General features: G+C 33.7%; 1 protein-coding gene and 1 pseudogene across 4 annotated transcripts in view; both read right to left on the reverse strand.

The window, feature by feature from the left end:
• Positions 1-25404, reverse strand: part of LOC145254651 (FK506-binding protein 15-like) — a 125640-nt gene that overhangs the window by 59183 nt on the left and 41053 nt on the right. For 2 of the 4 annotated variants that reach the window (XM_080113287.1, XM_080113285.1), the window contains exons 8-15: positions 23860-23928; positions 21162-21305; positions 20050-20220; positions 14234-14353; positions 12505-12649; positions 6577-6665; positions 4723-4810; positions 1401-1522 (exon numbers count right to left, since the gene is read on the reverse strand). In XM_080113287.1, coding sequence (XP_079969413.1) covers positions 1401-1522; positions 4723-4810; positions 6577-6665; positions 12505-12649; positions 14234-14353; positions 20050-20220; positions 21162-21305; positions 23860-23928 — 948 coding nt within the window. The remainder of the gene's footprint in view (positions 1-1400; positions 1523-4722; positions 4811-6576; positions 6666-12504; positions 12650-14233; positions 14354-20049; positions 20221-21161; positions 21306-23859; positions 23929-25404) is intronic. The other 2 variants (XM_080113288.1, XM_080113286.1) reach the window with 1 other exon arrangement.
• LOC145255092 (5S ribosomal RNA) lies at positions 11472-11590 on the reverse strand (annotated as a pseudogene).

Raw genomic sequence — 25404 nt, forward strand, 5'->3', positions numbered from 1 at the left:
AATTATGTTATAGACTGATCAAAATTAGAGTAAAGATTCAAGACAAAATTTAGTATCATTATATGAGGGTTGTTCCAAAAGTAAAGCCTCCTATTTGTTTTTAGTTGAAGAGCTATGAAGACAGGAGTGGTACCATTAAGACAGGTGACATTTTATGCTCCTAAATTTATTTTCCTACATAGTCGCCATATTCTCAATACACATTTGCTAGGAATTGAATGACGCATCTCTGCTTCTGACACATGTCCATGACAGGTTACTTTCTTAGAGTCTCATACAATCAATATCTGCAACAGAGAGATAAAACTTTCAGGTCATGAATGCATAAGTTCAGTCATCATAACAATGCAATTTGCAATCCTCTTTGATCTATTTGTGCAGAATAAAAAAATAGGAGACATTACTTTTGGAATGCCTTGTGTATCTGGATTTTAATTTTTGCAAGCAGACAAAAGTAGAACAAAATTGTCTTGTTGAGGCAATTAATTCTACCAATACTGGGACGAGTATTTGTCTAGTTATTTATACATGTAAGATTTAAAAAAAAAAAAAAAAAAAAAAAAAAAAAAACACTCCAAACTGTGCAATTTAAATTTTATGTTCCAACAATTCATAAGATGTTAAATTAATTTTATTAAAAAAATGATTTTTGCTTTAAATAACCACTAAAAGGATTGAGAAAATAGAACAGTGAAAATAAATCCATGAACTCACATAATTTTTTTCGTGTATATTTAGAATTACACTTACAAAAGGAAAAAAAAAATACAGAAAAATCTTTATGATGTAATCATCACAGAACGAAGATGCCATATTCCAAAAATCATGTAAATTGATCAAATAGTTTCTTTTTTATTAAAAAATAAAATAATAAAAAAAATAAAAAAAATCAAATTTGACGATTTTTAGCAATAAAGTATTTTTGGCAACTATTGATGATCTCTTACTTCTGGAAAAGAAAAAAGTGAGTTGTACGCATCTTAAACAAATATGGTGCCCAGCAACTATCCCATTCAGTTTGTCCTAAAATTTAATTTTCTTAAAAAAAAACAAAACAACTTGATCAATTTATACGATTTTTGGAATATGACATCTTTGTTTTGTGACGGGTATGAACATCAGAGATTTTTCTGTACTTTCTTTTCATTTTTTTTTTTTTTTTTTTTTTTTTTTTTTTAAATAAGTTTAATTCTAAACAAACACTATTTTTTTTAACCTACTAATGAGTTATCGCTTACCCAGGCTGAAAGCTACTCACATATGAATTAATGAGATACAATTTTTTTAGGAAGACATAACAATAAAAACAGAAAAAGAAAATAGAAAAACAATGAAAAACATTAAAGAAAAAAAAACCCAAACAAAAACAAGAAAAGAATGTCCATCAAAAGATGTCTCACCTTATTAAGAATTCTGTCCACCTTTTCCGAGACAGTGGACATGGCCATACGCATCTCTGTACTGTGCTGTCGAGACTCCGACAAAATAACTGGAACATGTACATCAGCGGAACTGACAGGGGCTGGCAACAATGCAAATATTGAATAGTTTAAAAATCAAACTTTTTTTAGAGGATTTGTCAACAAAATAAACCCTAAAGAGAATATGACAAAATAAAAGCAAAGAAAGATTTTTCTTCCTTCATTTTTTTCATCTTAAAGGTTTTAAATAAAGTCATAAATGCACAGAAAAACACCACTCACTATCCAGGTTTATGTCTATGTTCACTATGACAAGTTGTTCAACGATCTATCTTTAAGCCAAGTCTTCAGTCATCATTTATTTTTCTACATAGTCGCCATATTCTCAATACATGTTTGCATTTGTGTATGTCCATAAAAAGCGTTTTGCATCGGGGTTCTCGCGTCCGTTAGATTCTGCGAGAAGTTTTCACATACTTCCTAGATTGTAATATCTCAGATTCGCAAATGGACATCGTTTATCTTTTTTTGATTGAGTTTTAAAAAATTCCCATCGTGCGATTGTCTCTGTTTGTTTATCTTTTTCATATGAATAAAGCGAAACTAAGTGAATGCTGGCGCCAACTCCTTGCCCGGGGAGTATCTGCTCTGTAATTGGTCCTTGGTCAAAACCCTTCATACTGAAACAATTACTATTTTTTTGGAGACTGCCAATGTGCCTCCTTTTTTGAGGGAGCTGCTTTTCCCCCCACATTAAAAACGACCTTCATGGGAGGTTTAAAAGCAACACCATTTCTGCAAGTCATATTTGCGATTGACTGCGATAAATTTGAATGCTTTACAATTCCGGTCGTGGAATAGGGGTAAGACTTCAGATTTTCTTTAACTTTCTTTTCCGCCTTCGCATCACGAGTTCGAGTCTGCTTGCCAACTATGACTTTTTTTTTTTTTTTTAACACCTCCAAACACCCTGGACAACGCCGAGCATCCAGGCTAGTTTGCCATAATCCACAATATTGCCTGATGGTTTTCTTCCTATGTTTTCCTAGGTCGCCTGGCTTTTTTTTTTCACTATCCAATTGCATGTCTCTGCAAGTGCTGCAACATTACACACGTTTACACACAGGACCGACATGTCACAAGGAACATAGTACAAATAATAACTTGACTCCTTTTTTGTAACAATGACATTTATTTCCACATACTTTCCGCGAATAAAATGTGATTCTGAACGTGATCATGCTCCTTCTCTCTGACCTTTCAAACGTGCCCGTCTGTTGCACACATTCTTTTTTATAATTTTTTTCTTTATCCTTACGGTGACGTCATTTTGCATTTAGTATGCACTTGCATATATGCGTCCATGTTCTATTAATATACTCTGAACTTGTGTCAACATGCCCAAACCAGTGATGACGAACAACCCACACCAGGACATTAAATCCAGAGATGGTAAACTTCTCAAGCAGAGTGTCTAACTCAATGTTCTCGATCTAGTCCGATTTTACATTGTAAATCTGTCCAATCGCTGCATGAACATTTGTGTGCATTTGTTGTATAGTCTGTGAACGTCGCACTTGTTGTGACAGTTCAAAATTATTGTTGTCTAATTCAGTCAATTCTGCAACAAGGGAATTCTCATTCGAGCAAAATTACAAATTTATAAACAATTAAAAATCTTATTTGGGAGATTACAAACAGTACTCGTTTTCTTAGGTTGAATAGCAGACTTGCCAAAATGAGATATTTTACCGTGGCCAAATAAAAAAAAAACAAAAACACAAGTTCAACTTGACACAACAAGCCTTAGCATCACTGAAAGCCTCCTTGAATGTCCAACAAGAGACATTTTCAATTCTTTGTGACCCCACTTTTCTTGGACAGACATCTATTGCATGTAACATCTCCCATTCAGATGCATCACTAAAACATGCAGCCCAGCACGTTTCCAACTGTCCTGTACACATTTAAAAACTAGCAGGGAAACCTGACGTTGCCCAGGACTGAATTAGGATCAATCAATTGATTGCATATTCTAGTCATGGACGCCAGGAAGAATATTCACATGCCTCTCCGCAGTGACCTGGTTCACAATACATTGTAGTCTACATTGCACTGTAGAGAATCTACTGTTGATTATATAAAACTATTTTTATAAAATGGCTTGAATTAAAGTTTAAAATGCAAAAGTCAAGTATCATAATTCAATTGTGCTCTAAACAGCATTCATTCTAAACGTGCTCCTGTCTTATCAAAGAACCAATTGTTGATTTTGTATGCCAGGCCCTTCTGCTTGTGCACTGATAAAACTTCTAAAATACCTCTGTTCAGTCTCAAAAGATAAAGGATACCCCCCTATAAGGGCAGCTGTACATGCAATTGTGAAGCACGGGTTGAGCAATCCCAACCACACCTCTCCTCAATTAGCACTGTTTGAGTCCAGTGGCAAAAAGTCTAGAACAACTGGAAACAATGCCGAGATACACTTGTGATATTAGGTTGTATAAAAGTGTTATCTTTGATCAAAATTGGACTGTTCCTTCTATAATCGGATTTTTTTGATTATCGAAGACATTCGATACAAAACCTATCTAAGACCACTGTCAGATACATAAAGTAGATTTGTGTGAAATTTTGAAAAAAATCTGAGTCAGTAGAGATTGAACTCAGACACACAAAGTGACTTTTATATATTAGTAGTAGATACAGAATAAAATTCTTTAAATTATGCCAACTTCAACTAATGCCCTAAACCCATAATTACACAGACATTAGTGATGGGACGATTCCAATATTTTTCCTGATTCTAATACAATTACCAATACAGTTGTTAGTTTTTCTTGATTAAAAAACATTTTAAACGTGCAGATATTTTCTCAAATTTAAAAACACACTTGTGGGGAAGGGGTGATCTATAGATTTAAGCTTTACTGATAGTTTAAAATCAATCAATAATATATATATTTACTACTTTATTATTATTACCAACAATGGAAGATTTTGTTTTAAATAAAATAATTAAAAAAAACGATTAAAGGAATAATTTTTGCCATAAAAAAATAGACACAAATTTTTACGATTCCCAATTACTTGTCCTAGCACTAATCGACATAAACACACTAGTTGACCTGGTTACATCATCATCACACTTTTAAAACACAAAAACACGCAGCACACAAGCCAAACATGAAAAACAGTATTGCAACTGAACTGAATTATTTTTAAAAAAGATGCAATAGGCCCTTACAAGGATTAATACAAGATTTTGAAACAAAGTCTACTTAGTAAACTTGTAATTTACCGGCATATGTTTGTGGTGGGTAGGGCTGGTTATAAAGAGGCTGCGGTGGTGTGGTCTGAAATGGAGCCATTGGATGAACGGAAGACATCTAAGCAAAAAAGAAAAATGCGAATGGCAGAAGAAAATGATAAATTTATTTATTTAGTACTTGAAAACACATCTACATCCAAATCTAGAAAAAAAAAAAAAAATGCAATATAAGTATTTTTTAATTTATTCATATTTTTTGCAAATCTACATATTAATTAAATTGTTCACAATTTAATTAATATGTACAAAAGATAAACTGTTTCACAAATTAATTTTCATTTTTTGTAACATTAAAAACAAGATGTTGGTGTTATTAATATTATAAGCTTTGTTACAGTAAAAAAAAAAAAAAAGAAAAAAAAAAGTCGCCACAGCTTTAAAAGTTTCATCCTTGTTTTATTAAAGAGTTTCATTCTTGATAGTTTTTAAAGGAAAGGTTAAAGATTAATTTCTCAATAACGTTACTATAACATTTCCTTTTTAATTAAAAAAAAGAAAAAAAAAAGTTGCCAAATTTCTTTTTTAAAGGTTTTCATCTGATGAAAATATTGTTGGTTTTCTCTTAATAGTCACATAAAGACTACATTTTGTATTATTAATGTTATCACCTTTGTTACGTTAAAAAAAAAAAAAATTATGAGATGAAAAAAATGAACGAGAGTTGTCTCCCTCTGCGCAATGACAAATTGTAAAACAGCGTCAGCAATTCTTTTTTTAATTAAAATTCTTTTTTTTAATTAAAATTCTTTTTTTTAATTAAAATTCTTTTTTTTAATTAAAATTCTTTTTTTTAATTAAAATTCTTTTTTTCTTTCTGACTTTGGTTCACACCAAACAAGCACATTGCCACTGAGGTATAAAAGGACTACTGTGAATTAGGTGAATTAGTGGCCAGATTTATAGAAGGGGATATCCAAAGTGGGGTGTTATGCAGCAAGATGTTTGTTCACTTTACATTTAAATTTCTGCATGTTAATGCAGTCAAGGAAACAGGGAGCAATAAGGGAATTCCAAAGGAAAGTGGTTTGAAGAAAGAAACTATTAAAACAGACAGTTTTTCAATATCTGGAGGTGTGACTTTGTTGCTTGTCAGGTTTGTTGGGATTATTTACGTTAAGGATATACAAGTGCAGTATGTTCATTGGAGCACATTCCATGCAAGTACAGGGTGGAATGATAAAGTTGCCGCCCTAAAGAGGAGAACACTACAACTTTATTTAAAAACTTTTATTGAAAAAAATCAATTCAGTTAACTTGATTATGTAATAGAGCTGACATGTATTCAATGTAGCCACCTTCAGCCTCAATCACTGCTTTGATACGGGTCCGGAACTGAGAGCATACCTTTTCCACAAGTGCTGGTAAGAGGTCGGCAAATGCTTGGCGGATGGCAACGATCAGGCTAGCTTTAGTATTGTGGGAGTTCATGTTGATGATGTTCTTGACGTATAAACAACAGCCAATCAAAAGAAACTGTTCCTTACAAATTCTGAGAACTTTTAAACACCAGTAATTTTATTATAACTTTTGTTCTACTGAACAAAAATTGAAAATTTTTTTCCCAAAATATAGCCGAGAAGGTGACCTATGAACTGTAAAAATTGTTTGAAATTTGGTCGAAAAATGAGTGAGCGGTGAAGCTTTAAAGCAGTTCAAAATGAGTAAAACTAACACTCAACCATATATTTAAACATTACCGTGTTTAAATGAGATATATATATATATATATATATAAAAATCAGATATATCTATATAAATGTTATTAAATGAAAGTGTTAATAAACAATTCTATTAAGGAATTTTAATGAAAAGTTTAAAACTTACGTGTGGGTGCATTTGTGTAGTCATGCTATTTTGTTGAGGTAGCAGTTGAGGATTCTGATAGACAGCAATTTGCTGTGAGGCAGGAAGTCCTGAAAATTCAAAGAAGAAACACAAAACTGAACATTTTTGTAAAGAAATGGATGCGTCCGACCATGTGCTCCCTTGCTCAGCAACCATTACTCCAACGCGGTATGTGCCGTGGCTTTTCATTTGTCTTCATCTCCTTTTCCAACCTTGTTATCCTTGTCTCATATATCAGCGAATGCAGAGAACGGACACTGGTTCACAAGTATACAAAAAATAAACTAAAAAACAAAAAGAAACCACAAACTCCGATACATTCTGTAAATACAAGATGCCCCCAATAAGTTTCCAGACATTTTTTGTATGGGCACTTTTATTGATATTACCCACATGAAACTCCAATCCCCTTCGAAGTAATCTCCTCCAGCTGTAATGCACTTGTTTTACTGCTCCAACACCTTCTGAAAGGCCCCATGGAAGTTCTCTTGTGTGAGCGTGTCAATGACCCTCGTCACAGCCTCTTTCATCGAAATTGTCTCATAACGACAGCTTCTAAGGTTTTCCATGAGCTTAGCAAAAGTCACAGGGAGCAAGAGTTGGACTATAGGGAGGGTGAGGTACTGTCTTGATGCCCATTTTGGTCAAATAGTTTATGACAAGGATGGAGCACCCTTGGGACAAACTGTGCAAATCTCTGCATCTTCAATTTCTCATGAATAATTATGCATACAGTTCCCACACTGACATCAAACTGACCACTTATTGTCTCTATAGACACATGACGGTACTTATCCATGAAATTCTTTATTTGGCCAATCAACTCTGGTGTTCTGACTTCCTTACTCCTCCTACACCTCTCATCAACTCTCACAGACTCCCTGCCGTCCTTGAATCTCTTATGCCACTCAAAAACTGATGCTCGATTTACGCAAGATGGTTCAATAGCAGTCTGAAGCATTCCATATGTTTCTGTCACATTTTTCCAAGTTTAAAACAGAATTTTATTTACATGTCGTTCTTCTAAAGTATCCTCATGTACAGATTACATTTTTGAAATTCACCAGTTGTGAAAATCAGGCTTTAGTAGGGTGTATTCCAATTCCTACTGTAGTCATCTTATAAGATGTATAGCACTGACATACTGAATTTTCAAGAGTCTTTGATAATTTTAAATGCCTGTACAAAAAAAATCTGGAAACTTATCGAAGGCACCTCGTATGAGTTGTACTCTGGGTGATAAAATCACAGAAAATGATTTTACAAATGCTAACAGCCACATCTCTCTTGTCGGTTGATGTACACTCATCTTGGCTTCTAAAGCTCTCCCGATTTACTACTCCAAACCACAACTTGCCATCAACTGTCCCAAACTAAAGACTGTCAGTAAACTATAAACCACTGTAAAATTCACTCTCATTCCTAACATGTCTGTAAACCTTATTTTCTTTCATTTTACTTCAGTCAAAGTACTCAAAAGTTAAGGAACCCCTTCCTTGGGGCTAACACTTCATCTCTATATGAGATACATAAATATTCGAACATTGCATCAAATCTCCTTAATGTCTCAAATGTTAGTAAAAAAGTTAAAAACATTATTTTTCCTCTCTCCAATTGACAAAGTTAAATATGTTATGATCTCTTGCTCTTACTGGATTTCAGGAGAAGAATACAACTAGTCTGGTGGGTTATCCGGATTAGTATTAGGTTGGTGCAAAAATGATGCCGTTTTTATACATATATAGTCAAACGTCAAAAAACAATATTATTTTTGCACCAACCTAATACTATTTCTATAGGCAACACCACTTGCAAGTGCACTATTCCTAATATAAGCATGTTGGTTAGCCATATGGAGGAAATGTTATTTGGGCTGCGAATACCATGTGATTCTGCATATTTAGTCAGGGTTTACTTGAAGGGAAAAGTATCCTTATGCCATGTTATCCTGACAAAATCCCGTATAGTAAGAGTTTAGACATTTGAGGAGAGTGTCTAATAGACGTTCAAGTTCTAAACTAACTCTAAATATATTGACGTCTATGTCCAGTCACTGCCACACCATGATTAACAATCCCATTTCACCTGCTTTTGTGTGCCTTGGTGTCATTGTCTTTCTACTAACCTCACTTCCTTTACTGATCAACTTATTTCCTCTCTTTTTGTTATACTTTTTTCCCATTTTTTTTTGCATCACTCCCTCACATTCTGGAGAAAAGAGATATCACAAATATGGCTGCGTAACATGTTTAAGATACAAAAAAAAAAAGCTGATGAGGATTCTGATGATTTGCATTAAAAGTTTAATTTTTCGCTATCTGATGCACCACACAAAGCAAAGAAATGCACATTATATAAAATATAAACCTACTTTATTTGCATGCGGCAGGAAAGTTATCAGGTGAGGAATTCCATGCATCATGAAAACTAAGTCTCTTTAAGTTGTGATTATTTTAATGTGCGTTTTCTGCAAAAGTCATATTGCAATATTTTTGACTCATAATGGGGGTAAATATTTAATTGCTGCCCACCTCAGCAAAATGTGGTAAAAGGCCGGAAAGTGGGAGCCCCGCAGGCTTTCCTAAAGAAGGGGCACTGCTGCAATTATAAAAATTGCCTGAGTAACCCCGTCTGCATTCCCCGGTCGGGACGCCCCAGGCAGCAAACAATAAACTTGCCCCACCGGAAAGCCCAGTGGCAAGGCCTGGGAGGGTGGACCTCCTAGGTATTATCCAGGCGGTGTACCTCAGTCTGACAGGTGCTGGGCCGGTTCCCGGCCCCTCACCTGTCGGGCTGAGTGTCAAGTGACGAACCCTTGATGTGTACTACCCTGTCTCCCTGCAGCCGAAGCCGCTAGGAGAGACATCCCCATCAGACAAACTAATGGAGGTATGGTCTCTCACAGTTAGGAGACTATTTATAAACGCTGCTGCTAGAAACTGACGAATCAAATTAACTCACGTTTTGCTACCAACCAATCAGAAACCAGAATTGCTCCATAAAAATTAAACCTTTTTTAGCAACCTTGCATATGTTTTCTTTGTGCCAACACGGGAAGAATCTTTTGCTCTTTGGCTACAAAATTATAAAGTCTGGAACCTATACAGAACAACTGTCCACTGAGAACTCGTCATCTCCAGGACTTGTATAGAATAACTAACCATCGGAAACTGTTGTGAAACTAAACATGGCTTCCAACTAAAGAGGCCACATTATGCCATTCCACATCTTCAAAAACGAAGACTCAATTCATATATCTATATTGGATTAGTCCATTGTTCGAGAGAGTGATTAAGAGAAGGATGTACATGTGGCAATAGGACTCAGCTCCACATTACAAGCTCCATGTCACCCCTGGGAAAACTTGGACGTGAGCCACCTGAAAGCTTCCACTATTTCAGCAGTCCCAACATCTGACCCACCACAACTCATCCGATTGCAAAACAAGTCAAATCTTTGTCTCTTCAATTCTTTATAGAGTTTTGCTACTGCATGATTGTTTTTCTGGTGGTCGCTCCATTCCATGACTGGCTGTCAATGATCTCATTATATTAGCTAATTAATTAACTATTAGACTAATAAAATTTCTTTTCACACAGAAAGGACACAGAGAGACATTCACTTAAAGTTTCTTAAAAGATCTTATTTCTGAAGAGAATCTATTCAAACAGGAGAGAGAGAGACTAACATTCTCTTAGTTAATTATTTAATATTTACGTACCTTCATACCTTCTTAAATCTTTGAGTAATGTGCAAATAGATCTTTGAAGTAAGATTTCATATCTGGTAATTATCAAAGTTTCTTACAACATGTCTTATACCTATTGAAAACCCTTTCTCTCAGCTATAAAAAAAAAAAAAAAAAAAAAAAAAAAAAATGACGTCACCACTCTACTTCAATTGCTGTCTTTTGATGCTGTTTGACCTGCTGCCACTTGATTCAACTTTACATCTACTTTGGATTCATCTTTAGGAATGATTTTGATTTGAAGATTTGGGTCATTATGGCATGTACTTAGTATGACCCCTTGCTTGCTGTTTGTATAGTGTTGTAGTACTATGTTCCATTGTTAGGTGTAGTTGATACAAATCAGCAATACATTATACAACACTAAGGATGAAATGATTGCCAGAATCAAACTAACGTTCAAGCATCTTCAAGCAGGTTCAGGTCCCATTTTGTGACCAAAGTAGAGTCTTGAGACGGTTTTGCCAAATCTAAGAAATTCCCTTCGATATTTGAAAATATATCAATTATTTACCAAGACATGTAATGTTTTTCCTTTTTTTTTTTTTTTTTTTCTAAAAATTAAAAATTAATCTCGTCACCCTTATCATTTTTGGTTTAAAATCCATTTTACATGATGGCAGGTGTTGGACAGCTTTAAGAAATTGACTTCCAAAATAGCCTATCTCTGACCAGGTCTTTATCCCTCAGGACCATTTTTACTACTTCCTCTTATGTTTTCCTTAACATTCCCTTGTGAACTGAACTTGCTATCTCAACTGTTCTACATCCACTAACCCTCAAAACTCTCATACATTCTTTCAACGTGACTATACCATCAAAGTCTCTTATTCTGCACACATCTCCCTATACTGTTCAGATAGAATCTCTTTGCAGTCATCAGAACTAAGTCTGTCTTTAAGACTAACATTACGTTTCTCTCCATGCAATGTTTGCTTAAACATCTAGATGCCTCCATTCAGTCTTGAAAGACAAAGGATACCCCCTGGAGGGGCAGCTGCACGTGTACTTGTGTGGCAAGGGTTGTGCAATCCCCAACCGCACATCTCCCGAGTTGGCACTGCTTGAGTCCAGTGGTAAGGAGAAGTCCAGGACAGCTGGAAACAATGCTGAGATAAGCGGAGATCACATACAGCACCTGGAAGTTCCAAAATGGTCACCCATCTGGTACTGGCCAGGCTCATTGTTGCTTAACTTCGGTGATCTGACAGGAACCGGTGTGTCAAATATGATTATGCCATATTTCTTACACACACATACACACATATATATGTGTATTAGGGTAATTTTCTAAACAAATGAATGGATCAGGAGGAAAAGGAGACAAAGAAAATGGTGGGAGGATAATATTGAAGAGTGGAGGGGGTTGATGCTAAGTAAAAGACTAAGGAAAGCTAGAGAAAATTAGATGAGATTTTTTTTTTTTTTTTACACAGGCATCACCACATTATCAAGGCCAAGAGGCCACTCAAGGATAAGGGTTAAAGAGTGTACAGTAGAAATTGGGCAATATAGTAATCATTAGTAATGAAAATTCGGTAAATTTGATAACTTATATGGAACGGCTCATCAAGAACTTATTTACGTTAGACTTGAACACAACCATATTGTAGTCAGCCGGAAAGCAGGAAAACGGAAGACAATTCCACAGGCGTGCAGTTCTAAGAAAGAAGCTTTGTTCATGGAATCTATGTTTAGGTTTAGGCACAGATAAAGAGTGGGGGGAATTATTGATAGTGTTTTCAGCTAGACGAGTGTTTCTTGTGAAAGTTAGGCGAGGGGGGGACCATAGACTGAAGCTCAGTCGAACACTTTCCATGAAAATAACGATACATCAGAGACAAACTCGCAACATCTCTTCTGTGAGATAGAGGTTGCAGGGAAGAGAAAAGGACATCTCCTACGAGGCTACGAAGTCTATTTTGAACTCTACCAAGGCAGGACAAGTCCTTTCTAGCAGCTCCTGCCCAGATGTGGCAACAGTATTCCATCCTTGGACGTACTTGGCTCTTATATAGATAGAGAATAGCATCAGCAATGATGACAGACACAAGCTGTATTATTATGCACCACACACTGTTTTAAGATATTGAGTTCACACACGCTAATCACGGATACACACGTGCTATTCGCATAATACTTTTGTCCGAATGACTTACCTTGTGGATATGCTGCAGACTGTGTAGGCATGGCATTTTCTACAGGTACCCTATTTTGCAAGTTTCTTGCTGGATTAGAAGAGGTTTTCAGAGGAGGTTCCGGTTTAGTTGGAGGCACAATATCACCATCAGTTGAGCAAGAGGCCTGGAAAGAAATTGATATAAAGATATGCACATATTATATACTAGCATGGTTACCTGGCATTGTATGGAGACATGGACAACAAAATAGAATTAAAACATGCACGTATCATCTCTCTTTCTCTATTCCCTCCTCAACTCTCAATGCTATTGTATGCGCCGGGCACTAACAAATTACTTTGCTTACAGGCTAAGGGTTAGCTGTGATAAGGGTGTCTGATACAAGGTTTAAAAAAAAGCCCAGATTTCAGGAAAATGATAGAATGTGTTTTTATTGCAATATTGTTGAAGAAAAGTTATTTCTCAATAAAGTAATGTGGACATTTGTTGACATGGGGTTTGACATCCATGGAGATGTTGGCAGTAGATCACGTTTTATGTTAAGCACAGGTGATAAGAATTAACCTGAAGGACGAAAAAAACCTCGAGAAGGAAGAGGAGAATTAAAGAGATATGGATTAAGAGAGAAAAGGATTTTGGAGGAAAGAGAGAAAACGGAAAAAGATAATTAAAAAGAGATATGGATTATGAGAAAGAGAATAAAGGGAGAAATGGTAATACTGGTTAGAGAGGAGAGAGATTGCAAATCTCATAAAACCATTGGTTTCGCAAATATAAAAGACCTGCCTGCTGGTTGTTAGACTTTACGCATCATTTTTAGGCTAAAGTTGGCATTACGAGTCTTTCAGTTTTATTTTAATTAAGAATTATTCAAATTAGTTTATTTTTTCTTTTAAAGAATTATTGAAAACACTTAAAACTATTTGGGAAATATTATGTATTGGATACATTTTTTTTATGTTTGAAATTTTTTTATTTTGATTTCAATAATTTTATTTTCTATACTTTTATACACATATTTTTATTATATAAATTCAAATAAAAAAAAAAAACATTTTCATAATTTCATAAAGATATTTCTTATAAAATTTCAAATAAAATAAAAACTTATTTTTAAATTTTTTTATTAAAAGTACGAATAAAGACCAATTGTGTTATTTTTATCTTTTTATACTTTTGTTCATTTTTTTTGTATATTTTTCCATAATGTCCTTTTCTTATATTTTATTTCAAGAAATTGCTTCACAATTGAAATACTGAAAAACAATAAAAGTGAAGGAACTGATTTGCCTTTTTCATTCTTTTTTGTGGACTGTTATCCTCATCTTCATAGCTGTTTCATCACGTTTTGGCCAACTCATCCTCTGGCCTTCTTCAGATGGTTAACCACCACAACTGGACAGGAATGTTTAATCTTGTAAATGCATCTCTAGTAATTACTTCCTTCCATAGTTGTTGTCATGAGTATAGCACAATAGTTTATCAAGGTTTAATTCTCTAGATCTGCTCTGTTCTGTGTCCATGCTCTATTGAGAAAATTTCTGATCTTCTATTTAGTGACGTCCATTTTGATGATATTTACTTTTCAATATCTCTTTACGGTTGTGACATATCGGTGGAATGAGGAAGCTGATGAGGTCTTCTGCAGAGGCATAAAAGCGATGAAGATGGTGCAGGGTGAGGCAGAAGATGTCAATTCCCATTTTTTGGACCTTCTACAATTACATACAGATGAGGAGTTACTTACAGGAATGTCTTCTTCCTCACTGTCTGTTGCTGTTGCAGGAATGGCGCCAACCATAGGTAACATGGGCTGACCCATCTTTGCCATACGCGAGATGAGACGGGCCTTATCACTTTTGGGAGACTGGAAAGAAGAAGGGCAGAGAAGTAGGATTAGGGTTAGCCAAGGATGAAAAGATTTATGGGATTTAGATTTTCCTTGTTAAAAGAAAAAAATGTTAACTTTACAGAGATTTGAAAATCATTCCCTTTCTTTTTTTAAAATCAAACACTAAAAGAATCTACTCCATAATAAAGACCAAGGTGTATTTATTTGTGTAGATATAGTACTGGTATAGTTTTTTACCAGATGTTAATTCAATGAAACTCCAGTGTTTATAAGATTGTGTTCAATAACAGGTAGAGCTGTGATATAGTAAAAATAGTATAACTTTTTTATTTATACAAAAACACCTTATTACATTATTAACTATATATGTGCATACATGTTTCAGCTATGATTCTTTTCAAAATCCAGTTTCTTTGGGCCATTCTCGACTGAACTACAATGGTCTGAAGAAGCTAGATTTTGAGAAGAATCCCAGCTAAAACATGTATGCACATATGTAGCCAATACTGTTTGTATGAATAAAAATGATGACACACTTATTACTAGCAAAACTAGAGCTTCAGGCTCTGGGATCCTGGTTTGGAATCTCGCTCGGTTCAGCCATGCTGATGAATTGTATATCGATGAAACAAAGGTCTATAGATAACCGACTGCTTTACTGTTAAGCCCGCATTTGGCATTTATAGGTGTTTAATTTTCCTTAATTCTCCTGCCATCTGATACTGGCCCAGGGATAATTTCCTAGAAAATGGAGAGAAAGGAGACTTTGTAACTGGGTTTGAATCCCTTGACCAATAGTAATTATCACTTCCTGTACTGATGATTTTGAAAGTATGAAACACTAGTGTTGAGGTATAACAATAATTATATATATATATATATATATATATATATATATATATACTAGCAGTTCAGCCTGGCTTTGCTTGGGCTCTATGTACTGTTCATAACTTTATGTGCACATATTAAAAAGTTTGACTCATGTCCAGGTAACCTAAATCTAAAATTTCAAGGCCCAAAATTGACAGAGGATTTTGGTAGAGTTTGCATAGGGCAACTCTTTCAACTTTTCACCCAAAAACTGATTAAAAAGCTTGCTGCATGTCTGAATACCCTTTATGTAAAATTTCAAATGCTTAGACCCTGGCTGAATAGTTTGTTAGAGACAAAAAAAAAAAAAAAAAAAAAAAAAGCGGTAGTAGGCAAAGGAGAAAAAGAATGTGGGGGGAAAAAAAGTGACGTCTTTGCCGTTGCGTCCATCACTAAACCGGAAGTGGCGAATGTTTAAATTAAGGCTAGTCAATCGAAAAGAGGGGATGACTTTCAGAAATATCGTCGAAAAAAAGTGATCCTTCCTTGTAAAAAAGTGCCCAGTGAAGGAATTAATGTTTTTATTACTATTAAGATTACTTGGTATTGCCAGAAGTTTAGCAAATCGCCTGCACCAGTTCGCCCAGATACATTTATAAAAAAAGATTGTTAAATTGAAAACAAAGACTCTAGCCATCAAAAATGCATTTCTTAAATCAGAAAGAAATATAATTACCCAATTAACTTTCTTTGTATATGGACTATATATATATATATATATATATATATATATATATATATATATATATATATAGAGAGAGAGAGAGAGAGAGAGAGAGAGAGACACACACACACTACTGGTATATTTAACTGAATAATTATTTTTTTATAAGAAAACAATTGCCAATAACTTAATCATTTTTTTTTTTTTGCTTTTTTTTTTATTTTGAAAGTGATTCAGTTTTTCAAAGACATCATCAAACCAAACCTTTCCAGTGACAAGAGTTTTTTTTGACCTTTGGTAAGAAAAGAAACAACAATGATCAATGACCAGACGACAAACCTCGGAGACATCCTGGAGAACAATATAGAAATTATGTTGCAACACAGACTTGGGGTCTGTGCATTTTTGTGCACCTCAGAGCTAAAACCAACAATGGTTCGAGTGTTCAGTGAATGCCTGAAGACATTTGAAGAGTCCAAGACTATGAAAGGTTACATTTATGACCCCACAGTTGCGGGATCGCATTTAATTTGTAATCCACTGTGACCATGGACAATAGTCCACGGGAAGTAGTGATTACAGTTGTATTTCACTTTCTTATGTAACATAATATTGAAATTTTAAACTAAAACAGATATTTTACAAGTATATAAGAAAATACAATGTATTATCAAACAAAAATGTAATTTTTTAGTTTCATCTCCAAGGTTTGTGCAATAAAATTTTCATTAAAACAACTGAATGACTGGCAGGCTGCCTGGCATTGTCCAATCCCAAAATATGCTTAAATATGATATTTTAATTCATACAGATTCGTATTTATAATAAAGCAAATTATCTATGCATTTTTATATTGTACATAAAATATATAGTAATAATTTTGAAAGTTAAAAAAGGAAATGACTATGGTGTCATCAGTTAGAACTGAAATCAAAACATTTAACGCATCAGCTATAGTCGTTATTTAGCGGTATAGCCTTCGTTGATATGAGTTGTTATTTAGCGGTATAGCCTTCGTTGATATGAGTTATTTAGCGGTATAGCCTTCGTTGATAGGAGCTAAGCTATTGCCTGATAGATAAAAAAATGCGAAAAATTAAGCAACTTTAAGCTAAAAATGTATACATATGCATGATCGGAAGTTAATCGATTTAATCCTGTCATGGTTAACTTTTTTTTTTTTTTCAATTTTGACCTCTTAGCAGCTATTTTTACAGACCAAAAACCAGATTGAAAGTGTTCCCAAGATCCAAATACCATATATATCAATTTTCAATTCTGTAAATCATCTAAATAACAACCAAACTCTACCAAAACAAATTCATATCATATTTAGACATTTTTATAATCTATAGATTTTAGTTTTACTGCTTGTTTTAAAATCGATAAATAGCTGCCATTTCATCATCTGAACGAACAATAGAAAAGTTTAAAAAAAAATAAATAAAAATATGGTGAATGTGGCAGTTCTATTACTTTTTCCATTAATCGGAAGTTTTATGGAATCACTCTAAACAAGGTGTGAAGCCACTTGATGTAAAGAGTTAACAAAAAATAAATGATCATTGCAAAAACAGGACATGCCTAATGGCCTTAGTCTCAAAAAGACGAAAGCCAGAGGCAGGAGGAAAACAGTCAGTAAGAAGAAAATTGCACAAGCAAATTTTGATTTGGTTCTAGAATAATGGATGGAATAGATGCAGTATTTAATAAGGATAGAAATAAATTGTCATCATTCCGTTTAATATCTGTTCTACACGTTGCAGGAGTTGGACAGCTTTTAAAAATTGATTTCAAAACTAACTTATCATTCGTATTATTTGGATTTCTAATCTGTGATTTTCACAACATGTTGGTCGATGTAACCTCCGACCTTCTTCAGGTGTATCTTGTCGAACTCAGGAATGTTTCTGTTGAACTCGGGAATTTGGATGGAATTGTGAGCGGAACCCTTTATTTACTTCAAGGGGGGTAGGGTGCCTTTGTTCTGTCAGCCATTACTTGATACAGGTCCTAAGTAATTCGCCCACACTGAGGATTGAACCTTCAACCTTCAGGAGAAGGTCACTTTTTACAATTGAGTTTTCATATACTCTAACCACTGCACCACGGGTCCTTGCGGACAAAATACATCTGAAGAATCTCTGAGGTTATATCGACCGAAACGTGAAAATGACACACAAGATGAGAACAGTAGTCTAATGAATCCAAATAATACGAATAACCAATCTTTGTCTCAAAAATTCAGAAATGTCGTAAACTTATCATTGGTGAGATCTTCATTTATCCTCCTCATCACATGCTTCCATATTTTCATTAGCTTTACCCTAGAAACTAATCATACTACCTTAACTACACCTACTAACCCACTTTCATCCACTGTTTCAGTGTGACCATACTATCAAAGTCTCCTGTTCTGCACACATCTCCTTATACTGTCCAGATTTAATCTTCCTCTGCGGTTATCTTAACTAAGCCTGTTTTTAAGATCACATGACACATCCAGTGTATCATTCTTATATCATTTCTCTCCATGCAACGCATGTCTTCAATCTTCATTGTCCAGATTACACTTGAATGCATTGTTACACTGCATGCACATAACTGATAGACTCTTCAATTGGTCAACAGTTGTAACACTCTTAGTTAATAATGGCAGAAGTTCTCTAAACAAACTTAACACATTTCTCGTTCTTTCAATCACACTAGCACCTGCTCCGCTCTGTGCTCCAATGATATAACCAAGGGAACCAAACTTCTTGATAACATCAATAGCTTTGCCGGCCAAATCTACTTTCTACACACGAGTTCTAATCCATCTTTATTAAAAAATTTAGGTAAAACTTGCAGCGAACGATCCGTTTTATGGTTATTTTAAAAATGCAAATTTAAATTTTGTTCTGTTTTGATCCTTTTTCTTTTCAATTGCACATGACCCCAAAAAATCGATAGTGATTGGCAAAATAATAAAAATTAAGTTTTAAAAAATGTATAGCACAACCATCGATATGTACACACGTTTCAAATATAAGAATTTTTATGCAAGAGTAAAATTTTGGGGACAAGGTTTATATAGGAGGTTTTTCATTGAACATGGAGTATTGCCTAAAACGGTCATATGTCTGAAGTACTAAATTCCGAAAGTCGATCTTAACATGGGGAGATTAGGGATATCTATTTTGAAAGCCGTTCTTAACATGGCAAGGTTGGGGGTGTTTATTCATTGTAAGCGTACTCGAAAACCTATTTGAACGGCGAGTTGGCCTTATGTAAAAAAAAAAAAAAAAAAAATACCTGACTTTTTTTACATTTAAAAATTAAATTACTTCATTTTTTGTTATTAATTTGTTTGTTTTAATATATATAAGTAGGTTAAACTTGTGGAGAATGCTCTTTTACAGTTGTTTTAAAAATGGAACAAAATTTAAATTTCCGTTCCATTTTTAAAACAATTGGAAAACAGAGCATTCTCTGTAAGTTTTACCGGGTTTGTATTACTGTACACATAGATTCGAAAAAGTTGTCAAAAAAACAAATATATAACAAATGAATGTTATCAAAGGCAAGATAAGTTACTTTTCTACCAAACTGGATATAATTTTCGTGTTTTTATTCAATTTAACATGTTTATTCAGCTCGAAAACCATAGTGTTTAGCGATGTATTGGAAAATTCAAGATGGCGGCCGATTCTCTCTTTAACACGGTAAGTTTGGAAAAAGGTGTAATAAATAATAAATTAGACAAAATACTGTTAGAAATTCGTTCAATATATGTTACCGTGACATAACTTGACATATATTCGGTGGTTTTTAATAGTATTCTGTCTAGTTTATTATTTATAACACCTTTTCCCGAACTTACCGTGTTAAAGAGAGAATGGGCCGCCATTTTGAATTTTCCAATACATCGCTAAACACTGTATGCTTTTCGAGCTGAATAAACATGTTAAATTGAATAAAAACATGAAAATTATATCCAGTTTGGTAGAAAAGTAACTTATCTTGCCTTTGATAACATTTCTTTGTTATATATTTGTTTTTTGACAACTTTTTCGAATCTATGTGTACAGTAATACAAACCTGTTTTACCAAATTTATTCTTAATTTCTTTTTAATATCGTAAACTGTTGTGCATTTATGAAAATATATAAAAACGAAGTAACTTCACATCACTTACATGTGCCAGCTGCTCGTTGATGGACCTTGATCTTGATTTGACTGTTTCTTCAGTGGGAGCACCATCAGTATCTCTACTGATCGATTCAATTGTTGCTGGAGTCAACTGAGAGCCACTTTCTTCGGAACTTGGTTGCTCAGGTGTTGTACTCTCTCCATGGGCTAATTTGACCTGGAAAACAAAAGTGGAATCATTAAAAAACTTTTGCATCTGTTTTATGTTCAAATTTGCCGTGATCAATGCGTTCTGGGTAATTCTGCAGTTAGCGATCCGGATTTCTGTCATGTTAGCTTAGGCTTGCCTGGCAGTTGATATAAATTGCTGGAATATGCCACGTGCTGATCAAATTTAAAAACTTTAGCGAAAAGAAAACAATTTAATCAAACACTAATTATATATTTTCTTATATTACATTTTTTTAAATATTTTATTTTTTTTGAAATCCTTTATGATGAGGCTTCATAATTTGTGTATTCACTTTTTTTTCTTTTTTTTTTTGCGAACTGTTATTCTCATCTTCATAATTGTTATATGATCACGTTTCAGCCAACTCATCTGGCCTTCTTCAGGTGGTTAATCACGACGGGATAGGAATGCTGAGTCCTGCAACTGTATCCACAGTAATTACTGCCTTCCATAATTGTTGTTAGATGACTATAACATTGTCTTAGTCAACAGGACAAGTGAACTTGATTTTGAAACAATTCATTTTGAAATGGGTAAACTCAGATATTTTTTACCTTAGGGATATCAAATTAACCACTAAAAGCCATCTTTGCAGATTTGCCAATTGCATCTTTTCGTGTGCATGACAGGTCATAACATATATACAAACATGAAATCATCTTAGCATATTATATACATTAAAAATAAAATTATTTTAATTACTTGCATACATACAAGAGCAAAGATTTTGTTTTATTTCTCAAGACTGAGACGTTGCAACATGACATTATAACAGACATGATGTTGCCTTGTATGACAGCTAGAGAAATGTGCTGGAAGGGTTTTCTTATGAATCTTTACAACAAAGAGATGTGTCTACAGAAATGAAAATGAAATTCTACGAAGATTAAAAAAAAAAAAAAAGTTTTAGACATTAATTTACTTACTCGACTCATTTCGATCTCAAATATTAAAGTAGAATTTGGTGGAATTTTATCGCCCATTCCTTGTTCGGCATAAGCTAAACTGGGAGGTACAACGAGTAGTCGGCGGCCACCTTTCTTCATCCCAACAATTCCAGTTTCCCAGCCCTGAATAAAAAAAATTTAAAAAATTGGAAAAGTTTAGAAAAAATTGTTTAAAAGAAAAAAAATTCATGAAGAACAAATTCTAGAATTAAAAAGAAAAAGTAATTTCATAGAAAAACTCCAATTTTTTGTTATTGGTTTTATAAGCTCTTTGCTAATCCCAAATCTCCTTACTTAAACTTCCCTAAGCCGAAGTAGCAAGCAAGGCTTAAACTGAATAAATGTAAAGCTTTTGCTGCAAATCCAGTTTATTTGCAATGAACCAATAAGTCAGAGTCTTTCTTTGGCTGCTTTCGGTTTTGTTGGCATTCTGTCGAGAGTTAGAATATTCAACATATATATCCGCTATATTAAGTTTTGTTATATTTATGGCAAAGTTATATTTTTACAGGACATTTTATTTAAGGAGTATTTGCATAGTGAGAGCTACTCTTTAACTAAGGCTGCCATTAAAAGTTTTCTTTTTTTTCTTTTTTTTTTTTTAGTAATTTGAATGGTTGTCACAGCATTCCTTATTTGGGCATATTTTTTTTTTTTTTTAGTAATTTAAATAGTTGTCACAGCATTCTTTAATTGGGCATATTTTTTTTTTTCTTTTCGCCCTTTTAAAAGTTTGCTTGTTCAGTATTTATAATGAGAGTGAGGGGAATGCACTCGCATGTATTCACGATTAGAATTGAGATAAGCGAGTTATATATGGAAGAACGAAATAAGTTTAATGGCAACATATGTGTCTGAGGTTTCTTTATGTTTCTATTTTGTCTTTTTTTTAAAATGGCTTAAGAATGGCATATGTAACTCTACTCATACTCTGAGCTCTGTTGAAGTAAATACTGAAAATATATACACAACATATTACCTTATGTGTGCGTATACATGGAATAATAAATTATATATATATTGTAATAGTATTCTACAGGAGATGCATGTTGGGCATCCAGATATATTACAGATGAGTCTTATGTGAAGCTAGGTCTATTGAACAAACATGGATTGAGAATACAGTTAAATTATGTAAAGGGTGCACGCTAGCAGCAAAAAACTGTGTCCTAACCCTAACCATGATCAAAAACCTACATCAACTCTGTTTAGCAATTGGACAAGTTCTATTATCTGGTTGTAATAGATAGCTTCACTAGATGGCTGGTCCTGGATATGACCTTAAACTATATCCAGTGGTGAGGCCCCAGCTTGCGGGCTTTGGGGAGTGTGGAGCCACCCTTTAATTGCCATTGCTCCCAGGCCCACTCTGACCCGGAGTGGTAGTACCTGTTAGGGTCCCAACTATGGGTTAAATAGAAACCGCCTTGAAAACAACAAATATATTCTATTAAAAAATCTTTCTTCAAAATCTTTGGATTCAGCATTAAATAACCTGAAAAGGGTTGATATACCGTAAAACAAAACCAACCAACCAACCATCACTAGATGGCTAGAGATATTTAAGTGTAAAACCTGTATGATAGAAACAACAATTGTTTGTGGGTTTCAAAGTCATGGATTGTGTAGTATCAGATAACAGTACTTATCTCACATTTTGTTAGTCATTTCTTGTGCACCACCTCACAATCATACCCTACCATCCAAGAAGTAATAGTCTAGCAGAGCTATTTGTTGATGTATTTAAAAGTGTGTAAAAAAAAAAAAAGAGAAAAAAAAAGGAAGGTGCTTATTTAAAATAATACTTAGATAAAAAAAAAAAATACAGAAAAAAATCTTAAATGATGCACATCCTTATCACAGAACAAAGATGTCATATTCCAAAAATCATGTAAACTGATCAAGTTTGTTTTTTTATTTAATCAAGAAAATCAAATTTTATGATTTTTAGCAATTGAAAAGTTTTAATTATTTTGAATACAAGCAAAATCTCTTTAATTGAATTGTTGCCATTGAATTTTGGCAATATTTAAATCAATGTATCTGCTCCTGGCCTCCTTGCTTCCTCATAAAATTTGATTTTCTTAATTTAAAAAAAAAAATCCTTTATCAAAGTATGTGATCTTTGAAATATGACATCTTCCTTCTGTGACGAGTACATACATGATAAAGATTTTTCTGTATTTTGTTTTCTAAGCACAGTTTTAAATAAGCACCAACAATAAAAACAAGCGATGGGTTCTCCAGCTATGCAGAATTTTCTGCAAGAGTACAGAATTACAACAATGATAACATTACATCTTGCAAGTCATCATCGGAAAATATGTTCGAAAAAAAAAATCCAAATGATTTGACAAATTGTAACCAACTCATCAGAAATCAGAAAAAAAAGTGAACGCCAAAAAAGATGTTTCCAAATCTGAGAAAAAGTTGGTTTCTGAATGTTTAAGAATAGATCATTTTGGGAAATCAGATTTTTTAAATAAATTATTTTTAAACTTGAATTTGACAGAAGATGTCTTCATAAAAAGTATACATTTCTTTTTTTTTTCATATTAGTTAATTAAAAGTAGTAAATCCATTTGATGGTGTTAAATGTCAAAGTTCAAATGTCAGTAGTGTGAAGTAAAAAAAACAAAAACAATCTTAATGAAAAAATAAAAAAATGGAGTCTTACCTTGATGACTTTTCCTTTGCCAAGTTTAAACCGTAACTGCTTGTCAGAATTGACATTTGAATCAAACATCTAAAAGATAATAATTATAAAAAAGAAAAGTCTCAAACTGGAAAGTTAAACAATTTTAAAGGAAAAAAAATGGATGTATAAATAGGTCTAGAAAGTAGAAAAAAGAAGTCTGACTTGCTAATCATTTTTTAAATTCAGTCCCGCAGATTTTTTTTTATTTGGTAACTTGTGTGAGAATATATATATATATATATATATATATATATATATATATATATATATATATATATATATAAAATATATATGGCGATTAAGCTACACTGAATATTCTGCGTTTCATCCACTCTAGGACTCTTCGGGCTTATGTGAGAATTCTGTGGTTGTTTGTCAGATGCACATAAGCCTGAAGAGTCCTAGAGTGGATGAAACGCGGAATATTCAGTGTAGCTTAATCGCCATATATATTTTATAAATTACTAACTAGCTCTACCTACGTATTGAGAACTTTTGAAGTAAATACTTAAAGTTTATGCATAAATCTATACTTTCGTATATTAATTTTATGTGAGTAAATTAAGTAGTTTATATATATTTATATATAAAAAGAAATGCGCAGTGCTCTTTATTATAAAGTTGAGGATCATAAATGGAGATTATGTGTGTAATCAAAACTACAATTTTCCAAAGTGTTTTTTTTTTAAACATATTTTAAATGATTTTGTTTTTAAAATACAGTAATACCTTGGTGGTTGAAAAACTTGGTGTTCAAACCAAAAGTTGGAGATTTTCTTGTCTTGATAGTTATACAAAATTTTAGAGTTCGAACCGCTGGCTTCACTTTGAATGTAAACAAGCAGCAGTGTTCCTCAATGGAACATTGTAATTCATACTGGTCGTGATACAACCCCACTCCAACAACGTCACCACGCGAGTCTGAACTTTGTGACTAGTTATATTTAAAACCACGCCATCACAACCCCTTTGACAATCTAGACGGTGTCAGAGTTATTTTTAGCATATTAGCGTGGCATCAGAACTACGCAATTTGATTGCTTAACCTTTTTTTTTTTTGATGATAAAGGATCTTGCGGTGTCCAAAAAGTAAAAAGAGAGTCAGTAGACTTCAATACGACAAACGAAGCATCTCAGGACGACATTATTTAATTGCACAAAAAAACTTTAATTGGTTTAATGTTGTGTAAAAACTTTAGAAACAAAGAAGAAATGGATATTCTTTTACCATTGGATGAAGAGAAAGAAAAGAGAAAGAAAAGCAGTACAGCAAGTGCAAAATGGAAAACTGCGAACAACGATCGAATTTAAAAAGGAACTGATAGAGAAATTTGGAAGAGGAATATATGTGTCAGCGCTTGCAAAAAAATATGAAAGTGCAATTAAATGTATAAAATTCTCAAAGTTTATAGATAAAAAGGGAATTTTAAACTCTGGAACCAATGTTGTCATATTTGGGCTGGTGCATCTACCACTAGTCTCTCGCTCCTAGACAAGGTTCAAAAGAGAGTTGCCAATCTGATA

Source organism: Euprymna scolopes, chromosome 30 (assembly GCF_053919585.1).
Source record: "Euprymna scolopes isolate OS-2025 chromosome 30, ASM5391958v1, whole genome shotgun sequence".
Taxonomy (NCBI): Eukaryota; Metazoa; Mollusca; class Cephalopoda; order Sepiida; family Sepiolidae; genus Euprymna; species Euprymna scolopes.